This window comes from Prinia subflava, chromosome 2 (genome assembly GCF_021018805.1).
Source record: "Prinia subflava isolate CZ2003 ecotype Zambia chromosome 2, Cam_Psub_1.2, whole genome shotgun sequence".
Classification (NCBI taxonomy): Eukaryota; Metazoa; Chordata; class Aves; order Passeriformes; family Cisticolidae; genus Prinia; species Prinia subflava.
Window position 1 is genome coordinate 44141678 of NC_086248.1, and position 22242 is coordinate 44163919.

The 22242-nt window shown below is 41.4% G+C and overlaps 1 protein-coding gene across 1 annotated transcript in view; it reads left to right on the top strand.

Annotated features, from left to right (window-relative positions):
• Positions 1-209: 209 nt before the first annotated feature.
• Positions 210-22242, top strand: part of CRYBG1 (crystallin beta-gamma domain containing 1) — a 98129-nt gene continuing 76096 nt past the window's right edge. The window contains exon 1 of the mRNA XM_063389731.1: positions 210-1242. Within this exon, the coding sequence (XP_063245801.1) occupies positions 941-1242 (302 nt within the window). The 5' untranslated portion in view covers positions 210-940. The remainder of the gene's footprint in view (positions 1243-22242) is intronic.

Sequence of the window (22242 nt, forward strand, 5' to 3'; positions counted from 1 at the left end):
ATTATGACCATTGCATATTTCCAGAATACAGACTTCCAACATCTTTATTATGTTATTTTACAATTTTTAGCAGAGAATTGTAACATCCATGTCCTATCAACAACAAGCAAATATCAGAACTAAAACCTAAAAGCTCCGTACATCACAAAAATGCGTGCTTGTTAGACTCAATTTAAGACGGTATCCGTCAGCGCGCAACAGCGTTTCCTACGGAACGCCGAACCTCGGGGTCATTTAAGAGAAGAATCCTTTTAAAAGCACCGAGGAACACATGGGATCGCCAGGTCCTGGCAGGGGCTGGTCACGATACGACCTGGCACGATCCTGGGCGCTGCAAGGTGTCTCAGCCCGACCTTCCCGCGGGAGCGGCGGTGCCTCCCTGCGGAATGCCTTCCTCGTCCTCCTCCTCGGGATAACGAGCCAGCAGCGCGGTCAGAGCCAATTTATTCCCAGGGACAGGGATAAGCAGCTAATTAATTAATGTGGCGGGCACCGGGACAAAAAGCAGCGCTGCAAGCTCTGGGGTGTGCTGGCTCCTCAGCCCCTCGGCTGTACAGCTGACCGTCTTTATTCATGTTTTTCGCCTTAAATGAGGAGGGCTGGGGGGCGGCCGCGGGAGGATGCGGAGCCCGCGGTGCGGGCGGGCGCGCAGCCTTTCTCCGCGCCTTGCACAAGTGTCCGGGGCGCGGGGCACACCTCAGGGTGAGCAGAAAACAACAACAAGATAATGGCCCCTAATGCGCACCTGGGCTCGGATCACACGTGGGCCGCTCCCTTCCTGTGCGAGCGGCGGGAGCCCGCCTGCCGCGGCGCGGCGCGGCTCTCTCCGCGGGGAGGGACCGACGCGTCCGGCGGTGGGCAGGGAGGGAGGCAGGGAGGGAGGGAATCTCCTTATTAAACGCATACAGCGGGGCGGGCGGCTGCCACCGCCGGCCCGTCCATGCCCGGGGAGAGCCCGAGAGCGCCGCGCTCCCCCCGCTGCCGCCCCGGCTGCCGGCGGGAGATCCCCGCGGAGCTCGGCATGGCGCGGCGCGGCCGCTTCCAGCGCCTCTTCGGCCGCAGCGAGTCGGAGGACTCGGAGCCCGAGGGGGCGGCCGCCGCCCCCCGCCGCCGCCCCTCCGCCGCCGCCGCGCCCAAGCGGCGCCCCGTGTTCCCGCACTGGCGCCCGAAGAAGAAGGAGCAGCATCCCCGGGAGGGCGGCGGTGCCGCGCCCGCCTCGCCCCTCGAGCCCCCGGCCCCGCGGTAAGCGCGACACCCGAGCGGGCGGCGGGGGGGACCGGCGGGCCGGGCCGGGCACAGCTGGGACCGGGAGTCTTTTGGCGAGGAGGGAAGAGCGTGTCCCGCCTTCCCGCCCCGCGTTCGCCCCAGCCTGCTGGCGGAGCCGTGTTGACAAACAGCAGCGCCCGTGTGAATAAGTAGCAGTCAGCCCTGTGCCCCGAGCAGGGGGAGGCTTCCTGGCCCAAACCAGCCTCCTCAGGGCGGCCGGCGTGTGTGAGCGGCTTTTACTCTTCTGCGGCAGTGGGCTCGTTCTGTGCTCGCTTTTTTTTTGACGTAGTAGAGGAGGAAGATGACAGAGAAGGGCTTGACAGCACTCTGCTCCAGTGCTTCCCACAGCTGCTCCCCAGTGTGGTTCCAAGTCTGCCATGAATAATTACTATCCAGGGCATGCTGGCTTCTTGGGGACACAGGCATTCCCCGGGGGCTGTTCGGAGCCTGTGGCCACAGCACAGGGAACCTCGGTGACACCGTGGGATTGCCGAGCAGTAAAACCTCTGACGTGAAGGTCAATTCACAGTAGCGTCCGGTGAACTTGAGGCTACGCCAGGAAAGGGTTTGGTTAATACTGCTGAGATCTGGACATCACAAGCCGGCAGCAGTGAGAAGCTGTCAGTACTGCCTACATTAAAAAAAAAATTTAAGCTATTGATCTTTTAGGTGTTTGTTTCAAATTGAGAAATCTCAAGTTTCAGAAGGTGGTTCTGTATGAAAATGTTAGTACTTGCTGGAAAATAGACATCAGGTAAAAGAACTTGACTGAAGTGTAGTCTAATGATGTTTATGTTTGGTATTGAAATGTATTGTTGAGGACTTTAAACACCAACGTCTTCTATCAAAGGAAAAAATACCCTTATGTTTACATATTTTTAGGAAAGAGAAAACAAATTCTGCTTTTCAGAACTTTTAAAAAGGTACATGATGTATTTCAGAATATTATTGAGTGGCCAGACTCAAGGCAATGCTGCAGGTGACCTCAGCCAGGAGCAGATCTCTCTTTTGCCTTCCAAAAGCCAGGTAAAACAGAAGGGGATCACAGTCTAGCTCAGGGTGGAAGGGAGCCCCGAACAGGGCTAGCTCTGGGTTCAGATCCCAGTTGCTCAGGACTGTCCACTAGAGTTTTGAAATCTTCCAAGAAGAGAGAGTGTACAACAACTTTGGCCAAGCTGTGTTACTACTGCCTTGTGTGAAATAGTTTCTTCTGGTAGAAGAAACTGGAACCTATTTCAGTTCACAGCTTATGCTGCGCCTGCCATGCACTACGGAAGAGCCCCCGTGGCTCTTGGTGAGCCTTTCATGCATACTGACAGGCAGGTGATGGGTTCCCTCTGTGGCCATCTCTTTCCTGGGCTGAACCTGCTTGCCCAGCCACTCCTCAGGGTAAGATCTCTAGCCCCTCAGTATCTTGGAGCCCTGTGCTCTTTTTATCAGTGTGTTTTGTATTGAGGGGCCTGAATAGAATATCTAGATGTGGGCAAATGAATGGTGGCATAACACTGAATATTCTGATTTACACTAACCAATCCAGTGCAAGATACAAATCTTACAACATTTACATACAGCCTATAGGATCACCGTTCCACCTTTGGCAAGCAGGAGGGTCTTGTTTTATCAAGGAGATTGCCCCCAGCTAGCTGCACCATTGTTCACTAGCTGAGGGCTTGGTATCTTACATTTCAAAGCTTGCCTTCATTTCTATCTCGCTTGTAGGTTTCATATTCATATCTAAGCAGTCATATTTATAAGTTTTTCTATTTCATCCTTTCCAACAGTGTGGGTTCCTTTTCCTTCTAGATACCAGGATATTTTTACTGCATAAATTTGTTTTCAAGTTCTATGCATAAATTACAAGAGAAATCTTGCAATAATTGCAAGTCTCTTGAAAGGACAGGGTTGTAACTCCTGTTACAAAACACCAGGGGGTTTGGGTTTTGGTCAGGGAACCAATCCTTCTGCTATTGATGACAGGCTAGGTTTGTGCTTCAGCACATGAAAATACACATGTATGTCAACATCTTTAGCTGCAGTTGGTATTCTATCCCAAATTTCTCTTGTTTGTGTAGCTTTCTACCACCCTTAAAAAATGGAGTGAACTAAGCTTTTAGTATAAAGCCAAAAACACTAAATGCATTCCTTAAAATATGTTGAAGATTATGATAGCACTTCTCAAAAGACATGGTTTGAAGTATTTTATTTTTATTACATGCATGGTAGGCTGTAATGCTTGGTCTCAAGAATACTGTGTAGGACAGATAGAGTGTCCTGTTAATAAGGATGACTTTGAAGATAGGAGATGCCTAATTAGTGGCCATGGTTTAGCTATGGCACATGGCAAGCATGACAGCTGTCAGTTTGAAGACACCTATTTATATGATATACTCCAGTTTAAAAATTACCTCATCAGCAGCTGTTTTGCTTGTCTTATGTTATTTTTCAGGTAGCCAATACTTCTCCTTGCTGTTAATTATTTATCTGGAAGAGCAGTACCCAGCATGGCATAAAAAAATCTTGTAATAAAAACCAAACAAGCATCCCAGCTCCCTTAAACTTGAAGTTAGAAGTGTGCATTCTCTTGTCTCTATGAAATTTATGTTGTACTTCCTACATTCATGGGTTTCCAGGCAGCCAGATGAACTCCTCTGATAACTTTTTCCACCAAAAACTTGTAGAATCTCTCTGATAAAAGCTGCAAGTTTGCACCTCTAAACAGAAGAAGGTGCAGTGAAAAAAAAAAAAGAAAAATAACTACAGTTGTCACTGTGCTGTAGGTAACTGCATCACATTATGAAACCAGTTTTTACTTGGTCCCTTGGACCTATGTCCTTATACAGCTGTTATGGTTTGGACACTGAATAATCTCCACCCAATGGCAACTTGAAAAATGAAGAGGATGGCTTGGAATTGAACTTCGTAGCAGGAAGTTGACTGCAGAAGGACAAAAAACCCCTGTTTATCTTTGGGGTGTGTTTGTTTAGCAGTGTTTCTCAAAATGTGTGCTACCCTATGAATCTGAAACTTTTTGTATTTGATGGTCAAGACCAGACAAGTTACTTGGTCCAGTTATGAGTTGGCTACCATATAAATGACAGTAGCTAGATTCTTGCCCAAGATGTGTCAGTGTAATCACCGTGAAAAAGGAGGGTATTTTTACTGGTTATTACTTCCTCAGTTTCAAGAAACACATACTTGATATCGAGCATGTTAGAAACACTACCAGCAGCAACACCCCTTCTTTTTATTACTTTCTTCTTCCCTGATTAAATGAATTCAGCTCACCTTCATCAACATGCTAAATATGTGAAGGCAAAGAAACCCGTGTGACTGTTATTCTACAGTGATTTGCAAGGAAATAAAAATTATTGAGGGTTCGGTAATAGCATAAAAATACGGGAAGGGAAACAGCATTAGGCTGCATCCAAGGGAAGTTAGACTGTGGAATTATACCTTATCTTGGGGTGGAAAATGCACATCCATGAGATGGTGAGTGCGAAGAAACATGATTTTTAGTGAAGAAAGTGTCAGTGAGACAAACTCCTGTATCTCTTCCGTACTTCCACATTCTTACTCTAAGTTATTCGTCTGTGACTTCTGTGTTAGAAGAGGTGAAGGAGCTATGCTTCACAGCCCACATGTAGCATCACATTTTGGAAAAAGATGAAGAACAAATCCTGTGTAAAACAAGGTGTGTAATAACACAGACCATTAGTAGCTCAATTGATTTACAAGAATAAAATGTAGAAAACTGTTATACAGTTTTCTGTAAAGTACCAACCCTCAATTCAATGTACTTTATATACGTAACTTCACATCTGTGTGTTGGCTGGTTGAAAAAAAAAGGAAACATTCACCTATGTTCTTTTGTAAGACCGAATATGGATTTCTGCAAGTGTTCCTGATTGCACTTAGTGGGAGGTGGAAATGGAAAAGGGTAATTTGGTTTGATGTATAATTCTTGGTAAACTGTAATGTAAGCATAACGCATTAGGAATAAAGACAGTATTTTAATTTTTATAGGGGAGTGAAGATCTTTTAAGAGATTATGATCAGAAAATTAAAAGCAGAACTTTATTTATTTATTTCTCTACTGTGACCTAATGAGGAAATTAGAAAAAAAAAATAGAAAAAAAAGTTCTAGAAAGATACTAAAATAAGAGGGTTGACATGCTAAAACATTCATTTGTGGTTTTTTGCATTTTTAAGAACTAAAAAATACTGTCCTTTGAAAATGTAATGACGTCTATGCCATGAAAGTAGTAGTTTGTCTCTCCTGCATGCTTTTAATGTCAGCTGCTCCTTCTGTGTTGCTGATTTCATGGCTTTGGTGGCTGTGTAAACACCAGGGTGAAAAACACTCTCTTTTTCATTTTGTCTTTTTCAAAATCAAATGGCAGTCTGAAAAATATGATCCAGTAAGACTGCTGGTACCTTCGTGGTCAGCCTGCTTGGATGTCAGGGTATGAAAGGCAGATCCTGGTAGAGAAGAGTGGCACCACATTCCTAACTGCAGTGGTGCACAAGAATTGCTGACTTTCCTTGCTCTTGCTTTTCCACTTAAATTAGAAAAAAAATCCTTAAAAAAAAAAAAAAGTGAATTAGTGGACTTATGCCATTCACAGTCAAGGATTTTTTCCTTATTTTTTGGGTGCTTCTGGCTTTGTTGCATGCTTATTTGAAGAAATGGTGTACCTTACTGTATCCAGGTGAATCTGATCCATAGTATTGCTGACTTCCATTCAGGTGATAGGAGTTCTGTACTGAATATTTAAGTGCCTGTTAAAACAAGGACTATTGTGGAAAAGCAGGTTCTATCCTACTCAAACTAGGTGCCAGTCTTGGCACCTCTGGTTTTAGTGTGTCAGATCCACACTTGGAAATAGTGACAAATAAAAATAGAAAGGTGTTTTGGGAAATTACTATTACAAAACACCACTGTAGAAACCACCCAGGAAGGTGCACAAACAAAAAGTTCTTATTGAATGCAGGTAGGTACAGTTGGCACTTAGTAATGCATGAAGTGCTAAAAACAATGTTAAATACTGAATGCATGCCAGTTCAGTGAGTACCACTTCTCTGAATGAGAAAACAGCAGTTTTCAGTCTCTTTCTCAACACATCTGTCTCTTGTCTCTTCCTTTTCTCCTTGTCTTGATCCGTGCTCCTACAACTTTGCCCAGTCTTTCCCTCCCTCTCCATCCTCTCAAGAATTACATCATGCAGTTTATGCTGCACACTCTAGTGGGTTCCTGCTTGCATGCAAGAGAGGAGTGGAACTTTATTTTACCTGTGGTGATCTCAGGGAAGAGGCAGGACAACAATTGTAGATAGAAATTAGTATGTTATGGAAAGGGTCAATATAATTAGTTTAATTTATTTTATATACAAGATGACATCCATATCCTCTAATTTAGATATCTGCATCTGAAATAGTTCTTCACTTTATAATCAAGGAGGGCAAATAGTCATGTCTGCTGTGCAATGCATCTCACCTTAAGGCTAAACCAGGCTAAATGAATTGCATCTTAGAAGTGCAAGTTTTTTCTCATTGACTTTAAAAGCTGCCTGAAGGTGACACCTCCAACATCTAAATTTGGGCATCTGAATTCCATCAATGTTACCCAGTATGAGGGAGTCCATAGGCTGATACTTCCATGTAGGAGGTGCTACAGTGCAAAGTCAAAAGGTTGTAAGCTTCAAAACCTATGTTCTGGCTTTTCATGTGCAGCTTTCAGGAACCTTCTTTGTTCACAAGCAGTCTGGTTTGAGAGACTCATTTTTGCATAATTTCTGTTATTCAGTATGTTCTGTTATTCATTTCATTGTGGTTAAGACTTCCCAAGTTTCTTTAGGGAACTGGGATTGATCCCTACTTCTGCATTTTCTTGGGATGGGTGGGAAAAGCATGGGAAACAAACCTTTCCCAGATGGCTTGAGAAAGAGAACAAGGCAAGCAGGAGAAAGGGGAGACAACACTACTATGCCTATGGTCTGATTTGCAGAAGTTTAGCCAAAATAGTAATGCTTGGGAAAGTGAAATTCTGCTGGAAGTATAATCCTGTCACGGGAAAGATGGGAAACTGTTAATACTAGGCAGTTCTTCCTCTAGCAGCTTGCATTTAAAAATAGAATAAAAACCCGAGGACCTGTTCTGTCACCAGAGGTGTTCCTGTGCAAGGGAAAAAAATCCCTTCTTCAGCTTTCAAAACAGACAGAGGTCATCAGTGGTTTGCATGTGTGTAATTTATCTGACAGCGATGTATCTTTGTATATACGAATCTTGGATTTGTCACACCAGAGAACTTTCACTTTGTACATGTGTACACCTTCACACATGTGTTTGTTCATGCAGCCACATACTGTGAGCTCACACAATCTGTCATCAAATATTTCATCATTCGGTGCTCCCTTGAGACAAGAAGGGAAAGATAGGCAAAGACTGATCAATATAAGAGATTGGCCTTCTATAGTGCCCTCCAGAAAAAACCCCACAGTATTTATTTAAAGAAAATAAGATACCATTTTCTGTATTATTCTGGAACTGTACTTGGAAATTACGACATAAAAAATGTAAAAAATATGAGTTGGATAAAATTTATTTTTAGTACCTGAATAATTTATTCATTTAGAATTCACAATTATAAAGTCAATCAAACTAAAATTTTAAAATGTCCTGAGTATGAAAATTTGTCAAATAGACATGATGAATCCCCCAAATCCTGAGTTTCAGGTAGAGCCCAATGCCAGAAGTACAACTACTATTTTTGTTTGTCCCAAAATAGGTTCTTTTACTCTGTGTGCAAGGGGCCAATCCACACACGTTGTCAAGGTATTTGATTTCTTTACAGTTCTGTGCAGAATGGGGTGCTGGATGTCAAACCCACAAAGCCAGCACTACCAAAATATTTCACTATGCATTTTAGCAAACAAAAGCCTTAATTAATTTGCTACAAGCTTCACAGTTCTCATATTAATTTGTGTTATATCTTGTATTGGTTAATGATTCTCTCACTTCTCATGCTGACCAGTCCCGTGGTGTTTCTCTTCTTTTGGGCTGATGGATTTTTGGGTCAATGATCTGTGAGTCGGTGGTCGGGATCTCCCCCTGCAGAGTCACCTTTTACCCAGTCAGAGCTCATTCAGCACAGTTGCTGGGTAAGGTTTATTAGTTTCTTCCTTATCGTGGGGATTCTGCCCAATGTCCTTGTGACCCATAAATTCTGCATTCTTTGTGTCTGCTGTCAGTGGTAAATCCTTCTCCCCAACTCTGTTAACCTCCCTCTAGGTGTGAGATCACTGAAACCTGTCAGGCCCTAAAGCTTAACAAGACAATTCTACCAACAAGTGATTTGTCTTTTTAACCCCTGGACATCACTTTAGGCTTGTGGGTGGCTGTCTGTTTCAGATTAAATCTTCTTTCTTGTTTATTAGACTTGAAAGTATGCAAAGATCAAATATCAAAAAACTTTTCTTAAGAAGGTTTTACATATTTCACAGTCTCCAACATTTTAACAAAAGAAAATATAAAAATTTTAGTAAGGATACCTTATTAGAGTGCTCCTTGTACAGCTTAATCACTCCTAAAGTACTCTAAGAAATACAGGCAGACAGAGGGGCCCTGTGCATCCTTTAACCAGCTTTTTTATTGTTGGTCTTTCTTCTTTGTAAGCTACTTCTTTATTGTCTCCAGAGTATTTTGAACTGTTGCTGGTGCCACATCTGTGGTGCTGCTCTTGAGGTCAGGAATACTGTCCGATGCCATTCAAATCCAGAAGGATCAGTGCCCAAGTTCACAGACTATAAACATCTGAGCAGAAAACATTTAAGTCGCATGGCCTATTGGAAGCCATAATTTTCCATTTCTCCCTTCTTTATGGCCAGGAGCAGGTGCCACAATGCAGTATCTCAGGGCTCATGGAGAGCTATGTAGATGACTTCTAATTAATGCTAGGAAAGTAGGAGAGAACCTCTAAAATCCATGGTCTTGTGAGGAGAGCCTGCATTTTAGGAATGAGGAGGTTTTCTGTTTTTTCCTGGCAGAAGGCTAGCAGAATTTCTCATGCTGCAACTTGTACCCCTCGCGCCTCAGTCCTTCCCTGTGCACCTCCAAGGAGATTGGCTCCTGTTAAGCAGCCAGTTTCTACTCTTCCAGGTATTTTTTGTGCCTCATATCCCAGCATATAAGCATCTTGGTGGCCCTTCTCTGTACTCACATAATTTTGTACACTTTACGTGTACAGGAGATGTACAGGTAGCCCCCCACTGTCACAAGGGCATGCTGCTGATAATGTTTGATGGTAGGATAATGTGAAGACAAAGGAATTGCAGAGACTTGGCACTGAGAAGTGCAAGGTAATTCCATGTGTCACCATGAACCTATGGATTTCTAGGGGAGTGACTGTAGTTTCTTATTCTTTGACTTTCAGAAGGTTTTACTGGTCTGTTTGATTTGGTTTCCATAACTTTAATTCCTTGAAAACCGCCAGTGGGATTCCACGGTGGACAGTCCGTAACAGTCAGGGAGGTGCTGTGTGATTAGCAGTCCTGACACATTTTCCTACCCTTGGCTGGGAATCCTGTGCCACTTATTAATTATTTAGTGGGTAACCAGTAATCCTTGTGATAAAATTTAGGATTTTGGTACAGTATAAACACATTTGGCATAAAATGAAACCATATGGTTATTAATAAGATTCTATAGCATTATAGTGCCATCTCCATCTTCAAAAAGAATATTTTGATGATTCACCCATGATTATACTGTTTTAGAGTATATAAAAAGTACAAATAATTCATTCTCCATGGTATAGGAGCTTCCCTGTTGTCCCCTGTTGAAGCATCTTTGTGACCTCCCTTGGCTATGTGCAAAAACTGAAGGAGTAGGGGAGAAAATAAGGATGGAAATGATAAGATACCAATCTTATGTTCTCTCTATTGGAAACAAAAAGGAATCTTCTCTTTGAAGACTTGTGCACTTGGTGAAGTGGAAAAAATTGTTGAGTTTGGCAGACTGCAATTAGGTCACCCTGAAGCCTTCTTTTTTCCAGGCTAAACAATCCAAATTCTCTCAGCCTTTCTTCAGAGGAGAGGAACTCCATCCCTGTCATCAACTTGGTGTCCCTCCTCTGGACTTGCTCCAACAGGTGCATGTCCTTCCCGTGCTGGGGACCCCAGAGCTGGATGCAGCCCTGCACGTGGGGTCTCAGCTCCCTGGGTTAGAGGTTGTCTAGAAGCAAGGTACCTTCTGTTTGGAAGCAACATAGCTGGGTTTGTCTGCCATTAACAAAAACAGCGTACTGCAATCACCTTCTGCAGAGAGGATGATTGATTGAGCTGATGGATTGGTTTTCACAGCACTGACAACAAGCTCACAAGCCTGGGAGGATGAATGTGCAGACACAGCACCCAGCTAACACAGTGACATGGCTTGTGAACTACAGCTGCTTTTTACCTGGCTGACTTGGACTTGGACACATTGAGCACAGACGTCTGCCTCACCCCACCCTGTAGATATATTCTGAGTTAGCTTTGTGAGATTTTTCTGATTTGTGGCTGGATTCCTTAACTTATTCAGTGGGAGGTACCCTTGTCTGTTTTCCGTTTAGCCAGTAGGAAACCTTTTTCTCACACCTTTTGTCTCTGTTGTTAGTGTACTGAGTAGTCTCTCCCAGGCTGTGGTGGCTTGGGTTGTGTGTTTATCAAATGTCTAGAATAATCGAGTCTGATTTTGACTATGCAAATAGTAAATAACAGCAGGAAAGACAAAAAAAAAAAAAAAAGAAGTTGGCATCTTTCAAAAGCTCTGAATGAGTACATATCATTTGCAATTTCAGAGTGGAACTTATCAGGCTTTTTAGTCATTGTGTAACTTAATGGGAGTGTATGAGGTGAAGAATTAAAAGAGACTGAGAGGCCTATGAACATTCCACAGGGGAGTATTTTAAATGCAGTGTAAGTGACAGTCCTGCAGGTAATAAGTGTACTCACGTGGAATGGACTCCCTGGTTCCTGTCACGTTTCCTGTCAGAAATGGAGTGTAGCCAGAGCTCTTCTGTATTTGTGTTGAAACCTTCTGATGTGTTCAGGAAAATGCTTGTATTTAAAGTTCTAACAAACTGAATTATGGAGGTTTCTGTCCTCTCTGATGGAGGAGAAGAAATCCAAAGGCAGCCAGAGCTGCACTATTACTCATATGAGTCTGTCTCATTGTTGGCACCGTCTTCGGCCACGTATCTGTGGCTTGGAGCAACTGGTAATTGAACTAACCAGTTCTTCAGTAAGATCTAGATGATATCTTCCTGTCTTGGGACAAGTAGAAAACTTTACTATACAGTCTTTGAGTTAAGGTGGAGCTTCAATCATTTCAACACAGGATTTTCAGTGGTCCATTTGAAATAAATTTATGGGTAGGTTAGACTCTGTGGGAGAGACCTCACATTTTCACTATAATTCAATACAAAAGGACCAAAATGAGTAGAGTTACAACAGTACCGTCTACTGGTTCATTATAGTTAATAAATTAAACAAAACAATTTAAAATTAACATAAAAAATTCTGAGGCCTAAATGCAGCTTTTTCTGTTAAGATGATGAACTTCTCATCTTGACTTCCAAGAGCTATTTGTTAGCTCAAACATACTATCTTTGGATCAAAGGATGGTTTAGAAGATGCTTTCATTTTTATAAACTGAAGTTCAAAACAAATAGGGGTCTTATCCCATAAAACTTATACATGTGTGCCATGGTGCTAGGAATATCTTACAAATAAATAAAAAATTAGAAAATCAGCATATGCTTCATAATGTAAGTTTTTGTCAGAAGTAAATCTAGTCAGATGATAAACTAGTCTCTTTTGTTATGTGAAAAGTCCTCTTTTTTCCCCCTGTAAGTATTAACCACAGTGTGGTAGTGACACTTTAATACAAAAACATGAACCAGAAAGTGACCTCAGGCATAAACATTGTGAAACAGTGTAGTACTTTAGTCCTGAGTATTTTTATGAATCCTCTGCATGCTAAGTGAACCTAGATTTAATGTGCTTGTATCTCTTTCCTCCCCACTGCAGAGTACAGTGCTCAGGAGCTGTGTGTGAGCCTGGCAGGAGCTGCTGGCAGGCTGCTGGCACTGGAAGGATGTCCCACTAGCTGCGAAACCAGTGGGGCAGCATTGGAGGCAGTAATAATAGTTCAGGGCTCACCCGGAGGTATTCGAGGGAGGATTGCATCTTACAGGGGTGCTTGCTTTGGCTGCCAGGGAGGAACTGAACAGGAAGTGTCCAACAAAAACTTGGCAACTTTAAATTCTCAGTTTCTCTGTCTACATCTGCTCTAGCAAGTTCAAATATAGAGCAGAGTATTTTTGATGACATTGTAGTGTTGCCTGATGTAATCAAGGTTTTTGTGATGAGTATTTATGTTTTAATATTCTGTCAAGTTCTTCTAAAAGTACAAAATACAATTAGGCCATGAGAGATATTTAATTACTGTTAGAAAGGTATTTTAATCACTTCTCACTGTTGGATGCCTGTTTACTTTATCTGGTTTGTCTTCAAAGATTTGTCATTGTTTTTCCTTGGAATTGTTTTAATTTTTTTAATGATATTGTTGAATATATTCAGGGTGATTCCTTAATATTACTGCCCTTGTGATTAACTTGCCATACTCTAGTTTAGTTTTTCTTGGCTTTGCTTGGTTTTAAAATGGAAAAAAAAAAGGTCTGTATACCTGTTTGGACATGTCTAATCTCTTCTAAGTTAGATCTGAGTGACTTGACAACCTTTGGCATATTTCCTTGTGTAATTCTTCTAAACAGTGCTTTCCCCCTCCCTGCTTGTTTTCTGCAGTAGGGCTTCTCCTGCATCCAGTGTAAAGCAAGTCTTTATGCTCTAAAGGCTTCACACTTTGGTAATTGGTTAAGGTTTGTCTAAGTCTAGAAATCTTCTGTTCCCACTGTACTTCACTATGTTCCATGACGTTCTTTCTCACCAGTCATGGACTGGGTAGGCTTTTGCAGTTGAAGTGGAACTCTCCCATTACCGTGGGACAGCTGCCAAAGCAATGTGCTATTATGTTTTCATTTCTTCCCACAGTGAGATGTATCGGTTCTGATTTTGTTTGACATGAAGTATGAGTTGACAAGAGTTTACCGTTCATTGCCTGGTCAAGACTGCAACCAAGACAGAAGAGTTTCTCTCTCATTACTAATACTGGGTTTCTTTTGGTTTTTTTTCCAATATGCAATTACCTCAGTTCTTTTTCTATACGTACTATTCCCCAGACTATCCACCATCTGATCTGTTTCTCTCCTAATTCTGAAATATATTTTTATTTACTTCCAGAGAGCTCACTGATATACAGGCTGTATTGCAGCATAGTGTGTGGAGTAGATTTGATATAAATTTAAAAATATAAGTTAATTTTATATACAAGACATACTAATTGTTTTCATTGTAACATGTGCATTTTGATTTACTGGCTGAGTTTTCTTATAGCAGGATGTCCATTACACGTGCAAATGATTATAAATAAATTTTGCAGCTGATGACAAAATAAGCGTTTGTGTCATCTAATGAGGCAAGTATGAGCAGCCAGGTGTTGGCAGCAGCAGGCCATGATGTGTGTGAGATACACGTGCTTCCTTTTTTTTACTTTGAAAAGAAATCAGGGTGCTTCTCCAAGGATAGATTTTGCTAATTGGTGTGCCTTTTTTTTTTTTTTCCCTAGTGTTTGAGCCATTTTTACTTGTGAAAAGACTTCTGGACCCCTCTTCCAAGTAGCTTCTTACTCAGTTTATGGGGAGAACTCATGCAGTTGCCTTTACCTCTCTAATCACATTGAGAGTGTCAGGGGAAACAGCTGTGAAATAAAGGCAATTGAGAGTTAAGGTCATGAAAATAAATACTGTCTAACTGGATACTGAATTGTGGACAGACTTACTGGATTTAGCATTTTTTATGTCTTCCCTGGGATGCCCTCACTTGCCTCTCTTTTCCTTGTAATTTTAGCCTGTGAATACAAAAACTTGCAAAGTCTTTTGAGTATGCCATCTTCTGAGCTTTAGTGTCAGGTTCTAACAGGAGGTGTTAGAACTTGGTCAAAAATAGAGAAATGACTACCATAACAGCTCCTCAGAACAAGGGTTTGGCAGAACCTTTTTCTCTGCATGTGTATTCTTTATAGTCTGTTTTGCTTTTGAGCAGTGGTCCTCATTTGTGTTCAGGGATGCATGTGTGTGTGTGTGGTTACTGTGCTCAAACATAAGAACTTTCTAATCTAGCAATGTCCACAATGATCCACAGATTTGCTGCTGCCACTTGTGCTTCCTGTCAGAGGAAAAAAGGGCCAGACTTCTTCCCATGTTTTAAACACTCCTCAGCCTGAGTGCAAGTTTCTTATTCTTGTGGAGCTTTTAACTTCAGTTTCCAATACTTTTAAAAAGCTGGGGTTCATTGGTTTAGGTCCTTTGTCACCAAGTTCACAAAGCTGAAGAGGGACACATGAAGAGACAAAAGGCAGTCATTGGGGGCATCTGGAGGAGTAGTGAGCACCTCCCAAAACTGTGAACATGAATATTTTCCACTGGTGCTCATGCAGCTTTGAATGTTGGTGACCTGCTTCCAAAGTGCCTGGGGGAAGAACAGGTGCTGTGGCACTGCCAGTGCCTTCTGCATCTCTCCCAGGGTTGAATCATGATCAAGGGACAACAAGGAAACAATTTGGGCATTACCCTCCAAGATACCCCTGTGGTATCTTGTTATGTAATCCTTGTCACTGTGGTGTCCAGTACCATTGCTGGCATGAGCCAGGATGCCAGGTTATATTTGGCAGAGAAGCCAGGGTATGTCATGATATGTGAGCAGCTGTCAACACTGACCAATGCTCCAGGAGTTGAGATGGTGTTGCTGATGCCATTCAGTCCCTGTCATGACCTTGCTGCCTTTGGCCCCAAAGTTACCTCTGTGCAGAGGAAGGGTGTTGCCTTTCTCTATGACTCCTCACCATCTGCAGGAATTTAAGAGGATATGCTGGGTGTAAATATTCTCAGTCTTTGGCAATGTGAGTTGGTCCTGGAAGGAAAAGATGGTTTCTGAGATGGTCTAGAGATGCAAGGATGTGGGGGGACAGGGTGGCCCAATTAGAGACTCTTCAGCCCCACATCTGCCCAGGAGCAGTCCCCATGGCAAGAAAATGCTTGGAAGACAGTAATTGAGTGCAGAAGTGTTGGAGATCCTGTTTCCACCTCATCCTCCAAGATGAAGGGATTATAGATGAGCACTCCACAGAGGATTTCAGAGTTAAGGTCTAAGATGTGATGGACTGGCACCATGCCACCACATCAAACAGCCTGTCAGTGTTGTTGGTAGTCCAGCAGACAGCCTTGGGAACAGGCTCTGTGCCTATAAACAAATGTCCTCTGGGTGATGGGTTTGCTGAGCTGACCTAGGCTGCTGGGGAAGCAGCACCTCCAGCATGGTCAGAAATTATATTTATCTTATTTAAGAGGCCCATAGGACAGTTTTACAGTTCCGCATTCGTGAAATACTACACATTTTCTGAGGGCACCCAAATTTGATGGTATATTCAGCACAACATTTCTTGAAGCCTTCCTTTCCCTTCCCACTTCTGAGTTAACTGATTATTCCTTTATTGTTATTATTCATGTGCGCACCTGCGGACAGCCACAAATAGAAGAATGGAATTTTTTTAATGTGTTACTTAGCTTTCCTGAAGATATGTAGTGCATAGGCATCTTCTGCAACCACTTGCTCTATACATATGGCAGACTGGGATCACATGCTTATGAGAAAACTGAAATTTTGGATGTGTTTTGTCCTTTATGACCTCAATGCCAAGAGCGTTAAGCTACATATGAAGAATATCAAATGCTGTGGAATATCCATCCCTTTGATCAGTTTGGGTCAGCTGTTCCCTCCCAGCCCACTTGCTGAGGAGAATGTATGAGAAATTGAAAAAGCCTTGGTGCTGTACAAGCACCATTCAGCAATAGCTGAAACTTTGATGTGTTTTTTTCGTCTGTTTTGATGTAAAATAAAGCACTATATGAGATGCTGTGAAGAAAATTAACTCCATTCCAGCCAGACCCAGTGCACAGCCATAGGTGCTTATTCATAGTTAATGATTTCTAATTCACTGAAATATTTGTTATATTGCTTTGTGGTCAGAAAAATTGGTGGAAGAGCCTTGATAGTTAAACGTGTGGTGAGTTTTATGCCATGTGCATGATCTGGAAGACAGAGGAAATAAAAAACCAGCTGTGACTTGGAAGAATAAAAATCACTATGAAATAATCCAGATTGCCAAAAAATTAGTATTTTCTTATATAAAGCTGATGAACGTTGTTTTATGTATCTTTAAAATATTTGATGTAGGAAGTGCCAAATTAATAAAAGAAATGTAAAGCTAATTTTTTAAAAAGGAATTAAAAAATGACATTGTATTTTGAAAGCTCTTGAAATTAACTGCCTGGGGTGCCTATGAGGTCAGAGCTGCAGCTTAGTTTCAGAAAAGCCCTTGATAATTTTTACAAATCAAAACATTTGTTGTTAGTAAGCTTAGAGCAAGGAAAAATAAATCCTAGACTTCAGAGCTTAGTAATATTGCCTAGGAAAGACAGGAAAGGCTGTTTTTGCCCGGTATGCTTTATCACATAATTAGAGAAAAATTTGCCCCACTTTGTTTATAAAATAAATTAAATAGTGCCATTTTAATGCTTTAATGAAATACGGATTTGCACATCTAACCTTATTTCACTGTCTAGTTATTGTATGAGTTTTCTTTCTTCCTTGTAGGCTTTCTTTTTGAATACTTGTTGTTAAACTTCCCTGTTTGTGTTTCCTAATCCATGTAAACATGAATTTGGAGACAAATCCATGTCCAAGCAAATTGCTGATCATATCTTAGCGCAGTGTGACATTCCCTGCTGTCCTGCCTCACTTTGGTAGTGGTGAAGTGTTATCACTGATACATCTGTTACCCTGGAGGTTACTAGAAATGCCACCAAGTTTGTGTGACTGTCACTATTGTCCCATGATCTTGATTTGGAACACCACAGAGGTGCAGATGTTGTCTCCCTCTTGGATGACTCCCAGGATCATGCTCATGCCCTCTCTCAATGGCTTTGGTATTCACACCAGCTGTTATGTGGTGTTGGTGCCTCCTGCCAGAAGTTTTCCCTGGCAGATGCCGGGTCTTGGTGGTGATAAATCTGATGAAGCAGCTGCTGGGCTGAAACTGTTAGGATAATTGCAGATGTTTCAGGGCAATTGTGTCTCCTCCCTTCCCTCTTACTGAACATACCCAGTTTTTGGACCTCTTTTTTTTTTTTTTTTTTTTTTTTTTTTTTTTTTTTTTTTTTTTGCTTTAATACAGTTTACCTGTTGATTACACTGTGTTACTTAATATTTGCATTTGAATTTTTACATGGCACCTACATAGAACAAGTGCGACAGAAAACAACAATTTGCAAATGCTTGAATCACTGCAGAAAAGTTTTTAATGTTTATACAAATTCATTTTTCCTGCAACTTCTTTCCATTTCCTCCAAGAAGAAGAAATACATGATTTAAAAAATGGCTTGAGGAGTCCTTCTTCTGTTAATTGTTGAAGAAGTCCTTACACTCCTTCATCTCTTACACTTTCAGAAGTGTTTTACTTCTTCCACTCTAATTTCTTTATGTCTCATATGCTGGGACAATCTCATTATTTACACCTGCTCAATAATCTGTCTCAAATGTATTTATTTTGGTTAGTTTTGCACCCTTCTTTTTATGCTGCTCTACTGTCCTTTAATCTAGCCCAAATTACAATTTAATAATGAAGGTGAGGGTTGAGGAGGACAGACAGTTCTAGTTCAAAAAGTTGGCTGTAAAACAAAACCCTTCAATCCTCTTGCATCTTTTGGTGTTGCAGTCCATGGTTCAGCCTGCCCAGACTTTTAAGGGCAACTCTGCTTTCTTGTCCCTGTGTACAGAGTGCAGTGCAGAACTGCTGCTGCATGTGGCTTACAAAGCCAAGAGGGAACTGAGGCCTTTCTTTAATGAAGACTGCGTGCCTTTTTACTAGGGATGAGAAGTATTTCTGCTTTTAACAGAAGTTCTATAGTAAAACTGACTCTTGAGCCAACTCTTTGAGTATTTGCCTAGTGGAGCACTAAAAAAGAATGACTAAGGACATAGGATCAAGCAAAAGAAAAGCAGAGTATAATATAAGCAGTTTGGTTTGCCCCTTCTTGTACTTATCTTCTAGAGGGTTTCCATCTTTTCTTCTCCACCACAACTGTTTTTATTAATTTGTTTTGTGCCACTTAGCACAGGGAGGCATTTGGACATACCAGCTATACCTTGGCTGGAAATTTTATGTTAGGAGGCTGACATTTCATTTTAACCTGTTTTGTGAGGTCTGATCAATACTGGGAGGATAAAAATGGATTTGGGGTAATATTTACATTATACAGACTTATGTGTTAAGAAAATAACCTTTAAACGCATGAGCTGGTTTCACACCCATAATGAGATGCGTGTGTAAAATGCAGGTTGTTAGTTCTAGATTTTTGTACTGAAATTAGTAAAGCTTAAATTGTGTTCATTGCCTCCATTTTCATTACTCTTCTGACACATCCTTAAGGAGGAGGATTATTGGGAATACTTGCCCTAAGTTATTTTGAACAACTGCACTTACCTCATAGACTACTGCCTGAGAAGGATGTGGGGTCTTGCTTCCAGGTACAGCCATTGCTGTTCTGAAGTTCCTAAAAATGTTATTGCATGTTTTAATTAGTGAGAGGCTGAGTTATTAAAGTGATGTGGAACTAGTTCTCCTTAGGGAAACCAAGACTTCAGTGTCCTTTTGTTTTTGTAGCTCCTGGTTTGTTTTTTTTTTCCTGTTAATTAATGGAAACATAAATAGAAAATGGTGTGTTTCATTTACTTTTTTATGTTAAAAATTTTTAATTAACTTACAGACTTACAGACCAGGCTACAGTGCTGCCTTCTGATGGAAACAGATCAGCTGAGGTCTTTCAGGAAGTCCATTTCTTTATGATGCTTCTGCAAAAGCATGCCATTTTATTTTTACATCTATAATTTATTATTTTATAACATTTAAACTAACAAAATTATCTATCTCAAAAATAAGCATCACATATTTAGGAATTATTTGTCATCCTTAGTTACATCTTCCTGATCCTTGACTTCTTTGAAGTCAGTATATTGTCACATTTGAAGACAGAAAAAAGTACAGTTCTGCATGATGGTTAATGAGTATCTCTTGACAGAGATTTCAGGGTCTGTAACTCTACAGGAAGAAACTTTGCAGTCCTAAAGGTCTGCTGCCAGGTTGACTGCATCTTCGTGTGCATTTACTGCATGTAGCAGCCTAGAGGAGGCTTTTAGAATGCTTGAAGGTCTGGGTTTGGAGACTGGGTCCAAAGATTTTGAAACTGTCCCTTGTTTCACTGTGCATGTAATACAGTGAAAACACGACGGCTTTCTTTCTTTTCCCTTGCATAACTGTTTCTAGTGAGAGAGTGTTGATTACCTCAGTTGTTTACTCATGTTCCCTTTTGGAGATTACCTAGGGTTTTGGAAAGGAATCTTTCTGGCTCCTTTAGCTGTGGGAATATTGTTAAGAAAGGAGGGGTTTACATTATACTTTGAAAAATCACCAAGACAAAACAGTTTGCTGTTTCAAACTCAGTATCAAAAATGTTTTGCCCCCAGATCCTGAGGCTTTATCTGTGGGAGATTCTGATTTCTTGTCCCTTGTGAATGAGTTGCCCCATCTGGGTCACAAATGATGAGATAACTGCCTTGTTAAACTGGTTCTAGCCCTCAGAGGGTTGAAAGTAGGCAAATGCAGAAATTAAAATAGAAGGTTTTAGCAGGTAACTACAGAGTTGCAGGCAGATGACTCTGTAGTCAGCTATTGTAAATAGGACATCCTAGATGACTTAAGTCAGTGTTTGAACTGGCTCCAGAACGACTTGCATTTCATGTGTAAAGTCCAAGGCTCGTAATACGTTTGTACCACATGATGCTTTAGGATAAAGTTTACTGTGTGAACTGTTTAAAAATTAAAATGCAATTGAAATGGTAGTAGAATTATTTTTTGTGATTTGAGATGTTTACTTAATTACTCTCTGTACTCAGCTGTCAATTAGACGCCTTGCGTAAGACCCAGAGCCAAAGTGAGCTACTCAACCTACTGAGACACTGGGATGGTGCAAACACCTTTGGCTCCAAAAGAACACCAGAGAACTTTGTATGTGGAGTTTTTGGGGTTTTGTTTTTTTATAAACGTTCCCGTGGACATTTTAAAACGTGAGGCTTTCAGCAGCTTGCTCACTGAGAGCCCGTAAAGCGTCAGAGTCCCTTCGGTGGTGTTCACACACACGTGAACAATGCGGTTTGTCACCAAGTGCTGCACTGAAACAATTCATTTCTTGATGACAAAGAGCTGAAGCATGCAGAAGCATTTACTGCAATGAAAATTCCTTCCTTCAGCGAACCCCGTGGAGGCTACTCCTGCTCGGTACAGACCAGGTCAGGTACACATAAGAATATGTGATGCTGTAGCTGCAGGCTATTAAGAGCGAGTTCACTCTCTCAAGTTTTTATTCTTAAATCAGCTTCAAACACTACCATAGTAATCTTATACTTTTATAGATGGCATCTTTAATCAAAGATAAGGGGGTGATAGAAAAATTTGCTTGTCACATGTAGAGGGAGCTTTCATTAATTATAGACTTGACCCAAACAGAAGGGTAGGTGTGGCTGAAAGTTAATGCTTGTGGTGGACAAATCAAACTTGTTTTCATACAGAAGTGCATGTGCATTGAGATTATCCACCTCTGCTCTGGCTGTTTCTTAAATCTAAGAGACAAGATAAACTTACTTCTTTTATAGAGGTGTGGCCACAGATCAGTGCCAGAGATAGAAATAGTTTGTTGTAACCAGCTTCCTCAAAGTTAAGACCTTATTTAGTTTTTTCTGAGGATTTTTCTTTACATGTAATGATTCCATTACGGGAGCACGTTGTTTTGCTCAACACAAAGTCTGTGCCTGGTTTACTGTGTTCAGAGCTGCTTGGCAGGCTCCAGCTCAGACATTTAATATAATTAACATGAAGGTGTTTCCTGCTCGGGAGGTACCTGAGCATTCTAGGATGATCAAGCATTGAGGCTGGAAGATGAGCTGTTCAAAACCAATAGTTGAAGGCCTTGTAGATTAGTAATCCAGAGTAGAGCTGTTAATGAACAGAGTGGAAGCAACATTAAGTAAGTGTACTGAATTGTAACAAAATGCTCATCATTTTAAATAACAAAGCCTTACACAAAATTAACTGGGCTGTCAGTGTCCCAGTTAAAAAAATATTCTCCCTAGTTTGTCTGCACCTCCTTTCCCAGGAGCCTCCCATTTTCATTCTTCATTTCCCCCTCTCTTCTGATTTTTGCATCCTTTCTTTTTTCTTCTCTCACTGCTTGCAAGATCACTTTTGGTAGCTGTGGAAAAGAGAAGGAGGAGGAACAGGAGAGTAGTAAATGGACTTGACAAGAGGCAAATATACTGTCAGGAGACAACTCATTCCTCAAAAGGTGAAGCAAAACAAACTCTGAAGGTGAAGCCCATGGTCTTCTGGCTCTGTAAAGATGCAGAGATGCAGGTAGGCTGCCTTCAGTGAGCTTGTATCCAGAAGGAATCCTCAATTCTGCTGCTGTTTACTCGGTAAGCTAGTCCTTCTGAAGAAGCCAATATGACTTCAAAGAAGCACTTCGTAGTGTAAATCCGTGTTATGGTGTCTGTTTGAGCTGGCAGAAAGCCTGACCTCTGTGGAGGTATGTAGAGAACCCATCCACATCCATGTGTTTATTTTGATGTGTAATTTTTGACAATTTAAATAACTGTATTAATGGCATTTAAAGGAATGTGAGAGTGAAGAGCTGTGATGATAATCTGTAGG